At 40.5% G+C, this 18,459-nt stretch overlaps 1 protein-coding gene across 10 annotated transcripts in view; it reads left to right on the top strand.

Annotated features, from left to right (window-relative positions):
* The window catches only part of Cntn4 (contactin 4), a 1,052,004-nt gene that overhangs the window by 1,021,931 nt on the left and 11,614 nt on the right, over positions 1-18,459 (top strand). For 7 of the 10 annotated variants that reach the window (XM_045133605.1, XM_045133607.1, XM_045133606.1 and 4 more), the window contains 8 exons: positions 718-838; positions 5,355-5,513; positions 8,289-8,438; positions 9,735-9,805; positions 10,776-11,010; positions 13,503-13,615; positions 14,145-14,331; positions 14,757-14,869. In XM_045133605.1, coding sequence (XP_044989540.1) covers positions 718-838; positions 5,355-5,513; positions 8,289-8,438; positions 9,735-9,805; positions 10,776-11,010; positions 13,503-13,615; positions 14,145-14,331; positions 14,757-14,869 — 1,149 coding nt within the window. Of the gene's footprint in view, positions 1-717; positions 839-5,354; positions 5,514-8,288; positions 9,353-9,734; positions 9,806-10,775; positions 11,011-13,502; positions 13,616-14,144; positions 14,332-14,756; positions 14,870-18,459 lie in introns of those variants that run through there. The other 3 variants (XM_045133612.1, XM_045133613.1, XM_045133614.1) reach the window with 3 other exon arrangements.

The raw sequence follows: 18,459 nt of genomic DNA, 5'->3' as shown, positions 1-18,459 counted from the left end.
AACTAAGCACCAAATTGTTGCACAGTTCTTCAGTGAAATACCACCTTTGTGATACTCCGTTCAGGAATCTTGTCAAATTTATTAATAGTGCTTTGCTGGTGTAGAAATATTTCTGGGGCACATAGACATTCATACTGGGATCTAATTAGTCCTATTCATCTGCTAATCAAACATGCATTTGCCATTTGGAAAATGAATTAGAATCATTCCACACTAGGTGAATCATGATTTCCTTGGAGAGACTGGTCTTTATAATTTTTTAATTCAAATCTGAGAGCAATCAAAATGCTGGCTGCTAGACAGGGTTGTGCAGAAAGATGCAGATGCCTCCAAATGGGGGGGATGTCACCCCTTTTCAAATACAGAATTTCCAAGTATCAGAATGCCAACACCTGCAATGGGCTGAGATCATATCAGCGGAAGCTGGTAGACTAGATCAAGAGCCACCCCGCCTGACTTTCAGTGACTCCAACAGTAATGGCTGACTCTTCCAAAGAAGCCACACACCTGAGCTCTGGTGCAAGGTGGGCTCTCAAACAACATCCGCATTAGTATCTCTCAGGCTGGCTCACATATTTTAATAGGCCATGGCTTGCATCACTAATGTTTTCATCAGCCAGTGTAAAATAAATCCATTAGTCACAGTGTCCTTCATGTGATAATGATATTTAGGGCTCATTAAAAAGTAATTGTAGCCACTTTCCTCCACGTTATCAGCAGGATTCAGCTGGTGACTTGATGATCCGAAACATCCAACTGAAGCATGCTGGGAAATATGTCTGCATGGTCCAAACAAGTGTGGACAAGCTCTCTACTTCTGCAGACTTGATTGTAAGAGGTACTGGATTTTTTTTGGGCCATTTAAATTGAGGATGCTTGTGATATGTATTATAGTACAATGTTCTGGTGGTTTAGAATTTTGTAAGTGTCAGGCATAAGCCAAACATTGTAAACATCCCATGGAAGCTCTTGTAGAAGGAGGAAAATAAAAAAGAACACTGAGCAGATCAAGTTCCATTACATTAGGGAGAATGCCTGAGTATATCATAGTTACTGCTATTGAAATAGACAAGATACTCTATAATAACTCTAGGTTAACAAAACCAGGTGACTTATGAAAGAATCTAGTCATGCCTGCGTGTTTCATCTGTGCTGAACCACATGAAGTGTTTTAGACTAGTGGTATTACTGGGACAAGTAAATTCATCATCACATTTTATCCCAGTTTCGTTTATCACCTTATGTTTTTAGGGCTGCTCAGGTTTTAAAACATGGCTTTAGGGGCTGGAGAGCTGGCTCAGTCACTTGCCATGATGCAAGTATGAGGACCTGCGCTCAGATCTCCAGCACCCAGGTCAAAGCCAGGTGTGATGGTCCAGGCATGTAATCCCAGGGTTGGGGAAGCAGAAATAGGAGAATCCCTTGGACTTATTGTTAGCTAGCCAAACCAAACTGGTGAGCTCCAGGCTCCATAAGTGACCCCATCTCAAAGAATAAGGTGAGTGACCAAGGAAGGCACCAGACAATGACCTCTAGCCTCCATGTGCATGTACTTGTGTGCCTACAAATATATGAACACACATACATGTATACAAGACATATATGCATATGCAAACACGTGCACAGCTTTGGATGGAAAACACCCCTTTACTTCTTGGTAAGTAGTAAATAAGCTTGACTTCATATAGAAACTTAATATTTGTGAGAATCTGAGTATAGCCTAACTTGGATATAGTAGCTGTGACCACCAGAATGAACTATACCACTGGAGACTCTCCAAGCTTCATCAAGCCAACAAGAATAACTAAAAATGGACTTTTAAGAGTTGTAAAAAACCAAAACAGTCTTCTATGTAGCCTAGGCTTATGACTGCAACATTACAATGCCTCAGCCTCCTGAATGCTGGGATTATAGATGTGTACCACCATTCTCAGCCTAACATAAATTTATGGAATTTAAAATTGCAGTGAAACTGTATATACATAAGAATCAAACCTAAACGTGGTCAATGGTTTTCTAAAATAGTAAAACTGGGCTGGAGATATGGCTTAACAGTTAAGGCACTTGCCTGTGAAGCCTACGGACCTAGGTTCGATTCCCCAGTACCCACATAAATCCAGTGTCACAAAGTAGCACATGCATCAGGAGTTCATTTGCAGTGGCTAAAGGCTGTGGTACACACTCACACACACACACTCTTTCTCTCTCCATCTATCTATATATACACACATATATACCTCTTTCTCTCTCAAATAAAAATAAAATATTTAAAATTGTAAAACTGAATTTTAGATTGAAGATAAACTAACTCAGTGTTAGAACATATGTCTAGCATGTAGGAGGCCCCAAGATCCATCAGCTCAGATAGATAGATAGATAGATAGATAGATAGATAGATAGATAGATAGATAGATAGATAAGACATACATAGGTAGATGGTAGAAAGAAGGCAAGCTAGAACAGAAAAATAATCCATTGGCTCATAACTCCCTCATCAGAACCCCTAACTATTGGTGACAAGAATGTGTGGCTAGCTAGCTGAGTCCATGGTAGAACTATGAATACAAGAAAATATAGACCCTGGATCTCAGAACTAAAGGCAGGGTGGATCTGAATGCATAGGGAATGAGGAATGAAAAACACTAAGAGGTGCTAATGTATGTCTAAGGTAGAATGTGAGGAGGGAAAGTATAGTAATTAGCAACTCAATTGTCAACAGAAGTTAAAGAAAAATCACATTTTCATCATGAATTCTTTAGTTACCTTTAAATTGCACACCCCCCCCCAAAAAAAAGTTTATTCATGGTTCAGACAAAGACAAGATATTTAAAAATTTCACCCTAGGTAAACCTGCCAATAGAATAACTTAAAGAAATGTATAAATTTCCCTTTTAAAAAATATACAAGAGCTGGCTTCTCTCTGCTTAGGGACTGAAATCTGTGCCTAGAAATTCATCCTCTATTTAATTACTATAATGTTCAGATCAGCAGTTTAAACACAAATAAATTAAACCAATAAATATTTAAATCAGTAATACTTGAAGTTCTTAAATGATATTGTATACTCCATTTCACAGAAAATAACATTAGATACCAAGAGAAATTTGCAGACACAGTCTAAAAGAAAATCTAATGTAACAGTTAATAAGGCCAATAAGTTAATATGACATTTAAAGCCATAATCTTTCATTGTATCTCTTCCTGCCCTTTTCCTTTCTGCACATTGCAGAGTAGAAGAAGCAATGGGTTTTATTGCCCTTAAGAGATTTTCATATTTGAAACTAGTTTTCCTTGTTGGCTCTAGAGCCTTTAATTCTCTGATGCCTGCTCTATTTAATCTGTAGCATTTTCGCAGCCACTAGCAAGGCTTCCTTCTGTAAGCAAAAAACAAACACAAACATCAAAGCCAGTCTTTCTATGACCAAAACTTCTAGGAGCCACAGACCATGTTATCATTTTGCTCAGAGGATGGACATTTGTACATTTTTTTGTCATTTTGACAGAAGAACTCAACCTTCTTAAATCACAGTAAGCAGTGCATAAGGTCCTAGCTATACATTGATGGGGTGGGTAACAGAAAGCTGAAGTGGGACAAGGAAAGGGTTATCTTCTCTCTAGTGACCTTGTTCATCCCACCCTTACCTCCACATAATCACCTCTCAGTAAGTGGCTAACAAGAGGCCCAGATACTTCCTATCCATTTGTTTGAGTTGGGAGGAAACACTTTCCAATATGTGGTAGATTTTCAAGGCCATACAAGCCATGTTCATAAAGAAAAAGTGTAGAAATTATAAAATGAGAAATATGGTCAGATGCAAAGATGACTATATTGTCTTGTAGACTTTACCTGGTCAATAGAGGTCTAAAGACCAAAGGTTACTGCAGCTCTGTCTAGGTGGAATTAGACTGACATCCTTAAATGTCACCATGGAAAATGAGTGTTTCAACATACAAATTTGTAGACATTTTGTTCAAGAATAAAAGACAGAAGATAAATTTAGCCCCACCTGTGAGTCTATAAAAGTGATTTTTTAAAGGCAGAGAGAATGTAGGTCATTGCATAGAGGTGAAGGAATGACTCCCACAACAGTCTTTCTTTGTGGAACTGCCATTGCCTTTTTTGTTGGTTATAAAAGGCCTCCTTTTCCCCTTGTTCCTGTGACATGGCCTAGTAGTCATCTGTGATCATAGGTAATTACCACAGGGGTAACTAGCTAATCCCTGCTAGGAAAATCTCTTTAGTTTTTATTATGATTATTATTATTTACCTTGGGGTTTGCCAACATGTCCCCAACATGCGTAAGGTGATCAGTTGCTATTTAAAATGAATTTAACTACCTGGCCGGAGAACTTCTCATGTTGGAAACTAAGATAAACTTGGGTCTTTGCTCTGGTTCTGTTGCTATCTTGTCTTTGTCTTCCAATTGCTTTCTATTATTTTATTTCTTTATGATTTCCAAGCCTTCATTTAAGTCTGATTTCTTCCCCTTTAAGCACAAAGACCGAAAAAAAACAAACATGAGGAGCATGAGTAGAAAAATATAGGTATGATATACAGAAACTATACAGGTGGTTCTCTTTTCCAGACAAGTCCTGAAATTTCTTTGAAGGAGGGAAAGCTCTCCGGCACACGTGTGAGCTGCTACCAAGTGTGGTGGTATATAGTGCGGGCATTAGTAATTACAGGGCAGCAGAGAAACACTGTGACCCCCAAATTTTTACAGCTAGTTCGATCAAGTCCATATACTCAGTGGTAGGAATGACCATTTATTGGCCGGGTTGGTGGCACATGCCTTTAATCCCAGCACTCTGGAGGCAGAAGTAAGGGGATCGCTATGAGTTTGAGGCCACCCTGAGACTACGTAGTGAATTCCAGGTCAGCCTGAGCTAGAGTGAAACCCTACCTCGGAAAACAAAAGAAAAGAAAAGAGAAAAGCATTTATAACAGACTAATCGTCATGAAATCAGGAACAATGTCTGTCTTTTACAACTACAGTATCCTCAGATAACTGTGTATGACACGTAGTAGGAATTTATAAATTGATGGAGAAATTAATTTGTACCCTGATAGTGCCCAGTATTCTCTCTTAATGTCAAGACATTCTTTCATAATGTTTTTTCATCTTAATCTGTGAGCCCCTGGAAGGAAAGGGCATGTGTCATTAATCTCTGTAGTTTCAGAGCCCAGCAAAGGTCCTGGTACCTAGCAAGTGTTCAAAAGGAATTTGGCATGATGGATGTGTGAGTGGGTAGATAAATGATTGGTTGGATCAACACCCCATTTTAGTGAGTGTATTATGTGCTTTCACATTTGAACACACCGTTCTGATTCTGAGTATCATGCTGTCTTCCAGGCCCCCCAGGCCCCCCAGAGGCTGTGACCATAGATGAAATCACAGATACCACCGCTCAGCTCTCCTGGAGACCTGGGCCTGACAACCACAGCCCCGTCACTATGTATGTCATCCAAGCCAGGACTCCGTTCTCCGTGGGCTGGCAAGCAGTCAGTACAGGTACCATATTGGATGCTAGGTGCTAATCTGTCAGAGACTTCTAGAACTCATCACAACATACAATGAATGGTGTCAAACGTCAAGAATCATCTAGGTGGAACTGGCTACAAATGATACATTATGGCTGTGTCTTCCAGACCCAAGTCAACTGTATTACGATATTTAATGTTTTTCTTTATATTAACTCACATTTTTCATTTGTTTTCCTCATCCTAAGCAATACTGTTTCTGAAATGAGAGATTATATTATGCTAGGTATCTCTTATTTTCATAGTTTACATTTAAAATATTTTTAAAAACAGGGCTGGAGAGATGGCTTAGCGGTTAAGCGCTTGCCTGTGAAGCCTAAGGACCCCGGTTCGAGGCTCGGTCCCACGTTAGCCAGATGCACAAGGGGGCGCACGCGTCTGGAGTTCGTTTGCAGTGGCTGGAAGCCCTGGCTCGCCCATTCTCTCTCTTTCCCTCTATGTGTCTTTCTCTCTATGTCTGTCGCTCTCAAATAAATAAATAAAAAATGAACCAAAAAAAAATTTTAAAAAAAATATTTTTAAAAACAAAAGGTGGGCTGGAGAGATGGCTTAGCGGTTAAGACACTTGCCTGCAAAGCCTAAGAACTGCTCAAATCCTCCAGATTGTGCGTACTGTCAGGCGCCAACAGTGATGCAAGCATGCAATGCCATCCATGCCCTCTAGGGGGCGAACACATCTGGCACTCTTTCTAAGCAGCTGAAAGGCCCTGTGTGCCCTCCTCTCTCCCCACTTCAAAGAAAAAATAAAAATAAAAAAGGCATCAATTTGTATTCCTTGAAATCACCAGTGTAGCATTGTGGCATACTTTGGGAAACAGTGGAATACACCAGCTTACGGTCACAGCCTTAGTAAAGTTTCTATAAAACGCTCCACAATAATACCTAAGAACTCTAGGGAGCCTTTTGGGAAACAGTGGAATACACAGTTTACGGTCACAGCCTTAGTAAAGTTTCTATAAAACGCTCCAGAATAATACCGAAGAACTCTAGGGAGCCTTTTGACGTGCTGTCTCCCCTCTTTTACATGGATAAATCCAGAGATGTGGGAAAATGTTTTAATTAATTTCCCAAGTTTTAGTGTTATTTTTAAAGCGTGACTTTTCATCACTGTGATGAATGCTTGAGAGAAACAGCTTAAGAAGGCAAAGGATTTAATCAGGCTCATGCTTTCACAGGTTTGGGTCCAAGGTTGGCTGGCTCCATTGCTTGGGGCCTGGGGTGAGGGAGAATATCATGGTGCTGGGCACATGGTGTGCAGTGCAACAAAACTCATGATGAGACCGACATGAGTTCAAGGCCACCCTGAAACTATATAGTGAATTCCAGGTCAGCCTGGGCTAGAGTGAGACCCTACCTCAAAAAAAAACCAAAATCAAAACAAACAAACAAACAAAACCTCATGATAAGTAGGAAGCAGGGGAAGACCGCAAAAGACAACAAAAGACAAGGGTAGCTGCCCTTCAAAGGCACACCCCTGGTGGCCGGCCTCCTCCAGCTAAGCGCACCTCTAAGGTTCCACCTCATTCTAAAGAGTGCCAGAAGCCAGGGACCAAGCTTTTATCACATGAGCCTGTGTGGACATTTCATACTCAAAACATAACGCTATTGTAACTAACAGCAAGTACATTGTTTTCATATCTCTTTCATAATATTTATGCTAGACTTTCTGAAATAGTTATATTTCTCTTTTAGGTCCTAATCCCCACCTTCTATTGATATCTAATTTTTGCATTTAGATTGAATTTGAGGAAAAATTGGACAAACAGGTTGCTTCTGCACACAAGATACATACTCCAATTTTATGCAACTTAGATAAATTGTGTTGGTATTAATTCATTTTTATTTTAATTTATTAATCCTCAGAAATATCTTTCTGTTTCCCTCTGCAATCACTGAATTTCTGCTGTTTCAGAGGAGTATTTTAGAAAGAAAAGATGGGAAAAATTGGAAAGTTAAGCAATGAAGTATCATCTTGACTACACTCATCAGCTCTCTATATATCTTCATTTTCCTCTTCTGCTAAATGGGCACAAGATGAATTGTTTTAGAATGGGTATATAGAATTTTACCTTACCTTATAGTTGGAAGAAATAAAGATGTGCCTGTCAATTTACCATGAATGTAAAAACAAACGTGTTTAGTGAGAATAATAATTATCCTGAAGTAGCTTTGACCCTTAAAGACTTTGTCTTTTATGGCTCATGTAGAGTATTGTGTACTGTGGTGTGTGTGGTGCGTGATGTATGTGCAAGTGTGTACAGATGTGTATGTCCCCTGCACATGTGTGCAGAGGCCAGAGGACACCATTGGGTGCCCTCCCATATTGCTCACCCATGTTACTTCCTTGATAGGGTATCCCCCTCAACCAGCTGCTATCCTTCAGTGAGCCCCTGTGATTCTCCAGTCTCTGGCCTCATTATGTGAAGTTTTGGGAGTTGAACGGCCTTCATGCTTGAGCAGCAAGTGGTCTTAAGTGCTGAGTCATCTTTCCTGCCTGACTTTATGTCTTATAATATCATTAGCTCCTATCTGATATGTATGCATGTGTGCAACATACTGAGTTCTGAAATGACTTCATAGCAGCATAGTGTGTCCAGCTGGTAGGCTCACTGCAGTTCCCTAAATGAGATGATGATGATTATTTTTGGATGGATGAATGGAATGGATGTTCATATGTTCCTTACATTTCTGCATGTGTCTTTTGTTGAGGGAGTATCAAACGTTTTCATCTTTGGATATCTTTCAGTTCCAGAACTCATTGATGGGAAGACATTCACGGCAACTGTGGTGGGTTTGAATCCCTGGGTTGAATATGAATTCCGCACAGTTGCAGCTAATGTGATTGGTATTGGGGAACCCAGCCGCCCCTCAGAGAAACGGAGGACAGAAGAGGCCCGTGAGTAGCACATCGTCTGTTCTGGAAGCTCCTGCTCCTTAGGGAGAAGCCATAAATTCTTCCTGCTCATTAGACCCCAGTCATGTGGGTTGACACACACACCCCTTACATGATCACAATGGCCAGAAATTACATCAGCAGAAGTTAACTTAGCAAGCAGTGAGTTTTAACTAAGACCTGAAGTCTTTTCATTGCCCCACCAGTAATGGCAAGGAAAATTGCTTCAGAAATATTTGGTAGGATCAGAAGCTGAGAGTTAGAACATCCCGTATATAGCCTACATAAGCCCAAGAGGAGAGTACCACATGTTCACTGAGTCAGCCATCTCTCATAAACAGGAAGGCACCTTTGTGTTGATTTCCCAGCCATGGAGAAGACAAGGATCTGTGTTGGAACAGGAAGAAGCAAATGAAAAATCTCTTTACTCTCAAAAAAAAAAAAAAAATCCATCTAACTTTAACCATAGGAACATAGCTTCTCACCAGTTATAATCCCCAGGTAGACATTTAACGTTTCTGCTTGGAGTCTTTCACTTATATGACATAGCCCCTCCTACTTCCCTGATTTTCTCATTCCTCACCAAGATGGCTGATTCTACCCAGCAATCCCAAGAAGGAAGTGAGTCTGATTTCCTGTTTTACAGAGAAAATGGGATCAGAGAGGTTAAGCAAAGTGAGCCAGGGTCAACCAATATCTACCACTTCCTTCAAAACTCACTTTCTTGTGAGCAGTCACTGTCCTAGCCCTTCTCGGAGGAGCGTGCTGCCCCAGAACTCCTCTGCCCATCCTCACCGTGTGCGTGGCACATGGAGTGTTGTCGACATTGCTGTGTAATTGTTCTGCGTGTGTTCTCACTCCCCCCCCCCACCTAGATTGTAAGCCCTGCGCAGTTTGTCTGTCTTTCTTTGGTGTACTACCACATGATGAATAAATACCTAATCAAGCTTAAGGACAGGTACTTTGGGTTTTTCTTTCTCCCGAGAGTATCTTGGTTTCCAGGGTTGGAAGAGTGAACAATTGGTCAGCAGTGCCAGACAACATGTATACTTTGTTGAATGGGAAATAGATCATTAATAGCAAGCTCCTGGTGACATTTGCTTCCACAAGCCTATGCACTGTGCCCCTTGGCTGTGCTAGATCAGATGTCCAAAGACAAAGGCATTTGTGTGCCTGAGTGTTCACGGACAGTGAGTCACTTCAGCCAGGCAAATTTCCTGGCTCTCTCAATTTGGCATCGCCACCTGACATATTGTGTTTTTTTGTTTGTTTGTTTGTTTGTTTTTGTCTCCTGTGCAGTCCCCGAGGTCACCCCAGCAAACGTCAGTGGTGGCGGAGGCAGCAAATCCGAACTGGTTATTACCTGGGAGGTAAATGAATGACAGAACCAAAGGGACATGCATTTTTAGGGGCTGTTTTGTTATTTCCGTCCATGTGAAACATCACTTGGCAGTTTCCTGCTTTGTTTTCATCAGCTGGGATACATTGAGCACCTATAGGTCCACTTACTTAGCTAATGGCTGACAGGACCAAAGGTGTCTATCCACCTATTCTTGAGGCAAGTTTTAATTTGATTTGTCACAGGAAAACAGTCATGAAAGAGAAGATAGCACGCATCAAAAAAAAAAAGAAAAGAAAAAGATGACTGGTTCAGTTCTTTTCTTCCTGAATTGCTTCATGCCCAATTGATTTCAAGCGGCTGCCAGCAATAGACTGTGGGTCCCAGCATGGTATCCTGGCAGTTGGCTTTGCTGTTGGGTTGTGAGGTATTTCTTTAAACAACCCGAAGGAAGGTTAGTCACCAATTTATTAAAGATTGATTTTTGAGAGAGGAGGTGGGAGCTACAGGAAGGGTGTTTGAAAGATTCTAGACAATAGCCCACAAAATAAAAGCCTGTCCCTCATCCAGAGCCCCAGCAGGGAATGAAATTCCTCTTCTCCCAACTGAGCAATGAATCTATTCTGAGTTAGAGAGTCTTGCCTGAGCTGACATGGCTTTCATTCCTTCAATAAATTCTTTTGTCTATTTGGCACTGGAGGAAGATGAGAATTAGACAGTGTAAGCTAGAAGTTCTATTTTTAAGGAAATCATCTCTAGCTGTTTCAGTCAGATCTGCCTCGCCAGAGCTCAGCTTCCTTTGTATTTAATCTTTATATTTATCTAACTTTCTATTGGCCCAATATCACATCCAAGGCAGACTTAAAGCCAGCTCAATATTGAAAAGGCCTTTGACAAAACCCAAAATATGCTTGTGGGGTGATATATGAAGAATATTGGAGGGCTACAGTCATAGTATTTAATTCAAACCATTGTGTTTTCTGGCCTCTCCTCCTCCCCAGACGGTCCCTGAGGAGTTACAGAATGGCAGAGGTTTTGGTTACGTGGTAGCCTTCCGGCCACATGGCAAAACAATCTGGATGTTGACAGTACTTGCTTCAGCCGACGCCTCCAGATATGTGTTCAGGAACGAGAGTGTGCGCCCCTTCTCTCCCTTTGAGGTTAAAGTGGGTGTCTTCAACAATAAAGGGGAAGGCCCCTTCAGTGCCCCCACACTGGTGTATTCTGCTGAGGAAGGTATGGTTCATTTCTGAAATAATGTTCCTTTAGGACATATGATCACCTTAGAATGTATATACATATAAATCAAAGCCTTATCTTGACTGGAGGCAAATATAAGATAAGAACACTGACCCTATCACCACCATCCATCGCTTGATAACACAGCAACTCAGCCTGTATGTAAAGGTACATACCAGTCACCCTGGTGCTTGGGAGACTGAGGCAGGAAGATAGCAAGGCTGAGGCCAGACAGGGTTACATACTAAGATCTTATCTCAAAAACAAGAAACAAAACACTCTATTAGAAGACTGTTTAGGGCTTGAGAGATGGCTTAGCGGTTAAGTGCTTGCCTATGAAGCCTAAGGACCCCGGTTCGAGGCTCAGTTCCCCAGGTCCCACGTTAGCCAGATGCACAAGGGGGCGCACACGTCTGGAGTTCATTTGCAGAGGCTGGAAGCCCTGGCGTGCCCATTCTCTCTCTCTCCCTCTATCCTATCTGTCTTTCTCTCTGTGTCTGTCGCTCTCAAATAAATAAATAAAAAATTTTAAAAAAAGAAGACTGTTTATAAGAACACATTATTGTCTATCAATTGACTCAACTGCTAAGGGCTCAGATTACAATTGCCACATGCAGTCTTTCTATCATCTACCGATCTGTATACTTCCCTTCTATGTGTTATCATTACTTTGAAAAGAAATACATCTTATTGAAATTTGCATTACCTCTCACCACTTATACTTTTTCTGCTTGTATTTTCATAAACCATCTTGTACTTACACTAACTTCTTAGAAGAGGAAATCATGAGGCAGTATGACTGTACTTCACAATGTCATCTTTAAAGATTCTCATACATGATTACTGCTTCCGCAATGTCCCTGTGCTCAAGATGCCTCTCTTTGCTCTTGGGCTCTTGGAGTTCACCTCCATCATTTTAAAGATGGTATTCAGAATGAGATTATATGATAGCATCTGAAATTTAAAGCATTAGTTTGGAGTCAGTGAAGATGCAATCATTCTCCCCCAATATAGGAACAAATTCTGTAGAGTCAGTAGCCCTCTGTGACGCCTCCCTGCTGCTCTGTCTCAGTCGCCACTGCTCTTCCCCTGTGTGGCCCATATTCCAACCACATGCAAAGGGCTTGAAATGATTAAAAATCAAAGGTTCAGCCCCCTTACATGCTCTTCAGCTCCTTTTGTTCCCTGTCTTTTACCCACCTTATGAATTCCCACTCATTCTCTCAACCTCACCATGAACAACCAAGGCCTTCTGTGGCCCCCTGGCCCAGGTGAGTAGATTAAGTGCTTGTTTTCTTCTAGTTCCTCATTTATAGCCAGAGTACTATAACATTTTCACACTATTTTAGTATAATTCTCATCCTATTATATTGTACAATTCAAAGTGTATCTGTATGTTATTTGGTTGGATCTTCCCCGAGGACGGCCATCTCCCTATGTATATCAGGGTCTGGTGGCATTTAATAAATCCTAAATTACCTAACACATCATAAACAAATCTTGTATTGCTATGGAAAATAGAGGCCCTATCAAATATTTACTGGATTATGCCTTTCAGAGAGAGTCCATAAATTTATCTTAAATGATACTAGATAAACTGTTTGTGGGGCTAGGGAGATGGCTCAGTGCTTGGAGATGCTAACTTACATGGTTTACCAACCTGGGGTTTGGCCTGGGTTCACATCTCCAGTGCCCACATAGAGCCAGATACACAAAATTGTGTCTGGAGTATATTTATAGTGGCAGGGAACACTGATGCACCTCTTCTCTTCCTTGCTTCCTCCTTGCAAATAAATAAAATATTTCTAAAAGTATTAAATAGTTTTGTGTTGATTTGAATTTCATTAGAAATAAATATCATTATCCACTTGGATACAAGATATTTTGAATATTATTGTTTACAGCATGACTAAACTAAACTAGGTTTTTCTTTGAGGCAGGATACAGAAAGGAACATTTCATATTCAAAAAGGTGCATAGCTTTGGTAGAAATATAGCAAAAATATAACTTGAGTTTGTAAATACTTAGCTCAGCCTCTCCTTCTCAGCTGAAGACACTGAGGCCCACAGACTGTAAATGTCTAAGGTTTCAGAGCTTGAATTATAGGCCTAAACTACCACAAAGCTCTCCAACGTCTTAGACATCAATTCACTCCCCTTGTTCCTTGGCTCTCTCATTTTCAGAATCTAGAGAATAGGACTATTAATTTACTAAATTAAGAAATATCTAGTTGAAGCACCATGAAAATTGACAGCTAAACTTGGTTGGGGATATCTTAAATGACACTGGATAAACAGCGTAGAACCCATGGCTATTCCTTGCTGCCAGCTTCCATGTGACAGTCACTGCTTCTCCGATGCATACAGGTTCGACTCAAGCTTTAAGGACAATCCTGTAACCATGCACACTTCAAATCTTCTAACAGTGTTTCTAGAAGTTGGCCTAACACAGCTCACAGAGTAGTAACTGTTTCTGACTTTCTCTGTAGAACCCACCAAACCACCAGCCAGCATCTTCGCCAGAAGTCTTTCTGCTACAGATATTGAAGTTTTCTGGGCCTCCCCTCTGGGGAAGAATAGAGGACGGATCCAAGGTTATGAGGTAAGCTAGAGATATGTACCTGGAATCCATGCCCCTCAATGGGACAGCCTACACTCACTGATGAAAAACAAACAAACAAACAAAAAACCATTCTCACATACAGGCATCTGTTTTGGAGGTCTGACTTCTCACAGGGCACCACTGGAAAATTCAAGACTGCTTTGATCATACTCTTTATAAGTGTTGTGTTCTAGTGGCATTTTCCAGAATATATAGAATTTTAAGCATCTACAAGATGGTTGGCAAAATGAGCTTAGATATGATATGGCCAGTATCACTAGGGCTCAAAGCAAAGGTGAGGAAAATGACAGAGCTACCAATTTCAAGAATGCTATGAAAAAAGCAGGGCTTTTCTTATTGTGGGTAATTTTGCAGACCATGCAAATCTCTTTGTTTTGAAAGCTCATCTCCAGAATTGACATAGGAAATTAACTCCATCATAAGAATTTGCATAAAATATTATTACCTGATGACATTGGAAATATCCCCAGTGGGTATATTTCCAAGGTATTTCTTTATATTTTCCCAGGTGAAATATTGGAGGCATGACGACAAGGAAGAAAATGCTAGAAAAATACGAACAGTTGGAAATCAGACATCAACAAAAATCACGAACTTAAAAGGCAGCGCACTGTATCATTTAGCTGTCAAGGCATATAATTCTGCAGGAACAGGGCCCTCCAGTGCGATGGTCAATGTCACAACCAGAAAGCCACGTAAGAACATACTTGCTCAGAAATATTTTTGGGATTCATCAAACATACCCCAAGTTCTATCCCCACCTCCCAGGGATCATTTGCATACTAATTGGTATCATTATGTGGATTCAAATTCACCTTAGCATTTTAACTGAACCTTTCAGAATACCATGCCAAATTCATTGCTCCAGAGGACAGAAAGATAAATGTTTTTCTCCTCGCTGGGAAGGGCTACTTCTTTGAGCTATAAATGTTAGGCAAGCAGCTGAATCTTTTTCCATTTGCAGGGCTGTATCTCCTCAGATTTCAGTGACCTTGAAGACACATATTAGTGCAATAGTCCATTAAATTGCCTACACTCTCCAATTCTAGTAAGGAGATAGTCCTCAGAATCCGTTGAGATTTAATAATCTGTGACTTCGTCTATCTTAATTTTTATATAGCACCAAGCCAACCCCCCGGAAACATCATATGGAATTCATCGGACTCCAAAATTATCCTGAACTGGGATCAGGTGAAGGCCCTGGATAATGAGTCAGAAGTAAAAGGCTACAAAGTGGGTAATTTCGTTTGACAACAGCACCTCCAGCTGCCAGTGGCAGTGCAGTGTCCTTGCATGCAGCCTGTGACCCCTTTTCTCCCTTTCCCCATGAGGCTTTCCCGGCCTTTTGAGGAAAATGTCCCCAAAATGTTTTCGGTATAAGTTTTACAAATGCTCTGTGACTCCTGACCAAGATTTGGAAAATCACCTGCATTTGTCAGCTTTACATTGCTATAACAAATATCTGAGACAAGTGGTGAATTAAAAAAAAAAAGAGAGGTAATTTTGGCTCACAACTTTGGAAGCTCCAGTCCACAGTCGGTTGTCGCTATTGTTTTGGGAGTATGTGATGTATGGCCACTTGGAAACAAAGTGACAGGGGAAGGGACTGGAATTCCAAGAGCACACCTTTCATGGCTAACTTCTCCAGAAAGCCCCACCTGGGAAAAGTTACAGCCTCTTCCCATGACACCACACGTTGAAGAACAAGCCTTTAACACACAGGCAAACGTGCATGTTAGTGTCACACCGTATTAATTAGAAATGGTTCAGGACTCTGTAATTAGGGCTCTACAAAATCCCAAAGTACCATTTCTTTGACATTTATCTTGGCAACTTGATTCAGTTGTACTAACTTCTGAACATTTCAAAGGATCATCATTTGTGCTCATGTTTATATAATTAGGAAGCTTTCAATACAGGAAAACAGGCTAGAAATCTTGTTTTGTATATTCATTCATTCTCTAATTTAGAAACTTTGTTTGCCTGATCCCAAAAGTGCTGGCTTGCTCTAAAATAAAAACAGAAAATATTTATGTGGCCTAACCATCACAACTACAAGGAGTTTGTGGTGGCTTGAATCAGGTGTCCCATAACCTCATATTTTGAAGGCTTGGTCCTCAACCGATGGCACAACTTTGCTCGAGGAGGTATGTTTTAGAAACTTAAGAGTATTATAGCCAGCTCCAGAACTTGGCTCACTCTCCTGCTGCTGTTTTCCACCTGCTGTGACCAAAGTGATGTCCAGCCTCTGCTCATGCCACGTTTTCCTCTAGCATCACGAAGATTATAAGCTAAAATAAAAAGGATCCATCAGCTGCTTTAGGTCAGATGCTTTTCCTAACAATGAGAAAGTAGAGAAAGGTCACTACAACAGAGATAAAGATATTCAGGCCAAGTGTCACCTTCCAATTGTCACCTGAAAGCAGAAGCTAAAATATGTATGAATCATTTTCATGACTCTACAGTTTGAACTTGGAGAACAAGATTGAGAGAGAGAGAATGGGTGAACCTGGGCCTCCAGCCACTGCAAACGAACTCCAGATACACGTTTTAAAAACATTTTTTTTTCTATTTATTATTTGAGAAAAACAGAGAGAGAGAGAGAGAATGAAGTCATACTTTTAGTGTGATTGGTGGCTTCAACAAGAGAGAAAATAGAAGCTACTTATCCTTTTGAAAGCTAAGGGTGAAACAGCTATTACAGAGACCAGTGTAGACTCAAAGGGGCAAGGGGCACATGGAAGACAGTTTCTATCTTTTGAATGTGAGGAATACTGTGTGTGTGTCGAGTGAAGCAGGATTGGTTGTGGTCATATGTGTAGGCCAGATAATATATTGAAATTCTGACCAGGAGGTGGGATTGTGAGAAGTAAGTGAAAGAGCTCTGAACATTTAGTTAGATAAAACAGTTTCAGAAAGATGATACCCATGTCAAGTATCTCAAGGGCTATATAAAGAATAGCAAGAAGAATTTGTTCCATAGGGGTCAAAACTATTTCCAACAAGGTAAGCTATGTGGAGATAAATTTTGGCTCTATTGTACTTTCCAATAGGCAAATCCCTTCAGAAAATGTAATAAGTACAAAGGGAGGTGGAGAGTTCTCCACTGCTGAAAGTTTACAAGCTTTGGCTATACCACCTTCTAGTGAGACATTAGGAAAGGACATACAAATAAATTAAGGACGCTTTGTTTCTCTCCTAGTCTCAGGGTGTTTGTTATAAGATGGTGGCTTTTGCAAAGCTTTTAATATCCATAGCCACTGGAGCTATGTTGACAGTGCTCTTGACCTACATTGGTTTTATAGCAATCTTTCAAAAGAAAAAAGGTATTCTCTTTGTAATTTTTCAGGTCAATTTTAATCAACTCTCCCATAATCTTTATAAATAAAAGAAAGTTACAAAACCAAGCCTATGGTTGTGAAATTTTTTTTAAGTGAGAGAGTTTGGAAGTCAACTTTTTCAGGAGTCTTACAAAGTAGTCTTTCATCTATCACATAATATATGCAAGAATTGCGAAGACATGCCCACTAGATAGCATAGCTGGCAGAGGCATGCTGTGCAGAAGCTACAGCCAAGTAGGGAATTGTGCTTTTATCAAAACACACCAGCTGCTGCCCACTTCCTGCCTCTACTGCCTTGTGAGAAAGTAGGCACTATGCCCCAGATATTCCAATGTTTAAAAAGATGGCAGGGGAAAATAGATCATTATGTAAAATCTTTCAATTTTAAAATTTTGGCAACTTACCTAATTTTGTTTTGCTTTGCTTTTAAACAACATGTTAGGCAATGCAATTTAGGCCAAGTATAATAGATATATGGTCTGAATTAAGCACATACGCTGCCAGCTTGTGGCATTTTTATATAGAGATGTTGAAAGTGGCAGATAGGCAGGACCATCAGGGATGGGGCAAAGAATGCTGGATTATGAGAGAGTCATGGGGAGAGCCAGAGCTGGACTCGAGGCTGATGTGTTACGGGCAGAACATTGGCTAATGACACTATCAAAGGACCTAAACGACCTAGTCTGGCACAAACAATTTTTCCTTCATCCACATGCCACAGTGCCTAATAGTTCACAGGTAGAGAAACATTCTCTAACAACTAATGTGCAGGATTTTCAGTGAGTCCTTTAAGAGCAAACACTGGGGGCTGTGTATGTAGCTCAATGGTGGAATCATTGCCTAACGGCTGGAGGCCCTGGATTCAATCCTCACTCACTCTTCCATGATGGTCCTAATAGAATAAGGAAGTAGAAAACCCCCAGTTCAGTCCTCGGCATGATTTTATTTAAATTACTTAAACTCTCTGGAAAGCATTTTATTCTTTTGTGAAATGAGAAATTTTGGTAAACTTCATTATTTCTCTGCATGTCTTTATCTTATCCCTGGCACTCCTGCCTCATACTTCTATAATCAGCAACTCATTTTTCAGCTCTGAGCTTAGAAGCCTTCCATGATGTCCAGAGGCCAGTCATCCTGTTGGGTAATTGTAATCATTTGATGTTCTGTGAGTCCTCAGATGTTGGGTTTCCAGGCAATTTTGTCCAAATTCTCACAATTATTTTTTTCTAGTTAAAGATACCATTATGGTTATATTAGGATGGAGATGTCATTTCCTGAATGCATCAGTATGAAATAATGGGAACGACTTTATCTGAACAGTTTAATCTATCCCATAGAGACAAGAGCTCGGGTAGGGTGGAGGATGAGTTGGGAAAAGTAGACTTAAATGGAATAAAGAATAGAGGCAAGAATGAAGATACCTTTACTGCCTTAGAGTTCTGACCCTGACTAACTGTATGATCATTTTGACCTTGCTCTCCA

This window comes from Jaculus jaculus, chromosome 14 (genome assembly GCF_020740685.1).
Source record: "Jaculus jaculus isolate mJacJac1 chromosome 14, mJacJac1.mat.Y.cur, whole genome shotgun sequence".
Classification (NCBI taxonomy): Eukaryota; Metazoa; Chordata; class Mammalia; order Rodentia; family Dipodidae; genus Jaculus; species Jaculus jaculus.
This window is presented reverse-complemented; position numbering and strand designations above follow the sequence as displayed.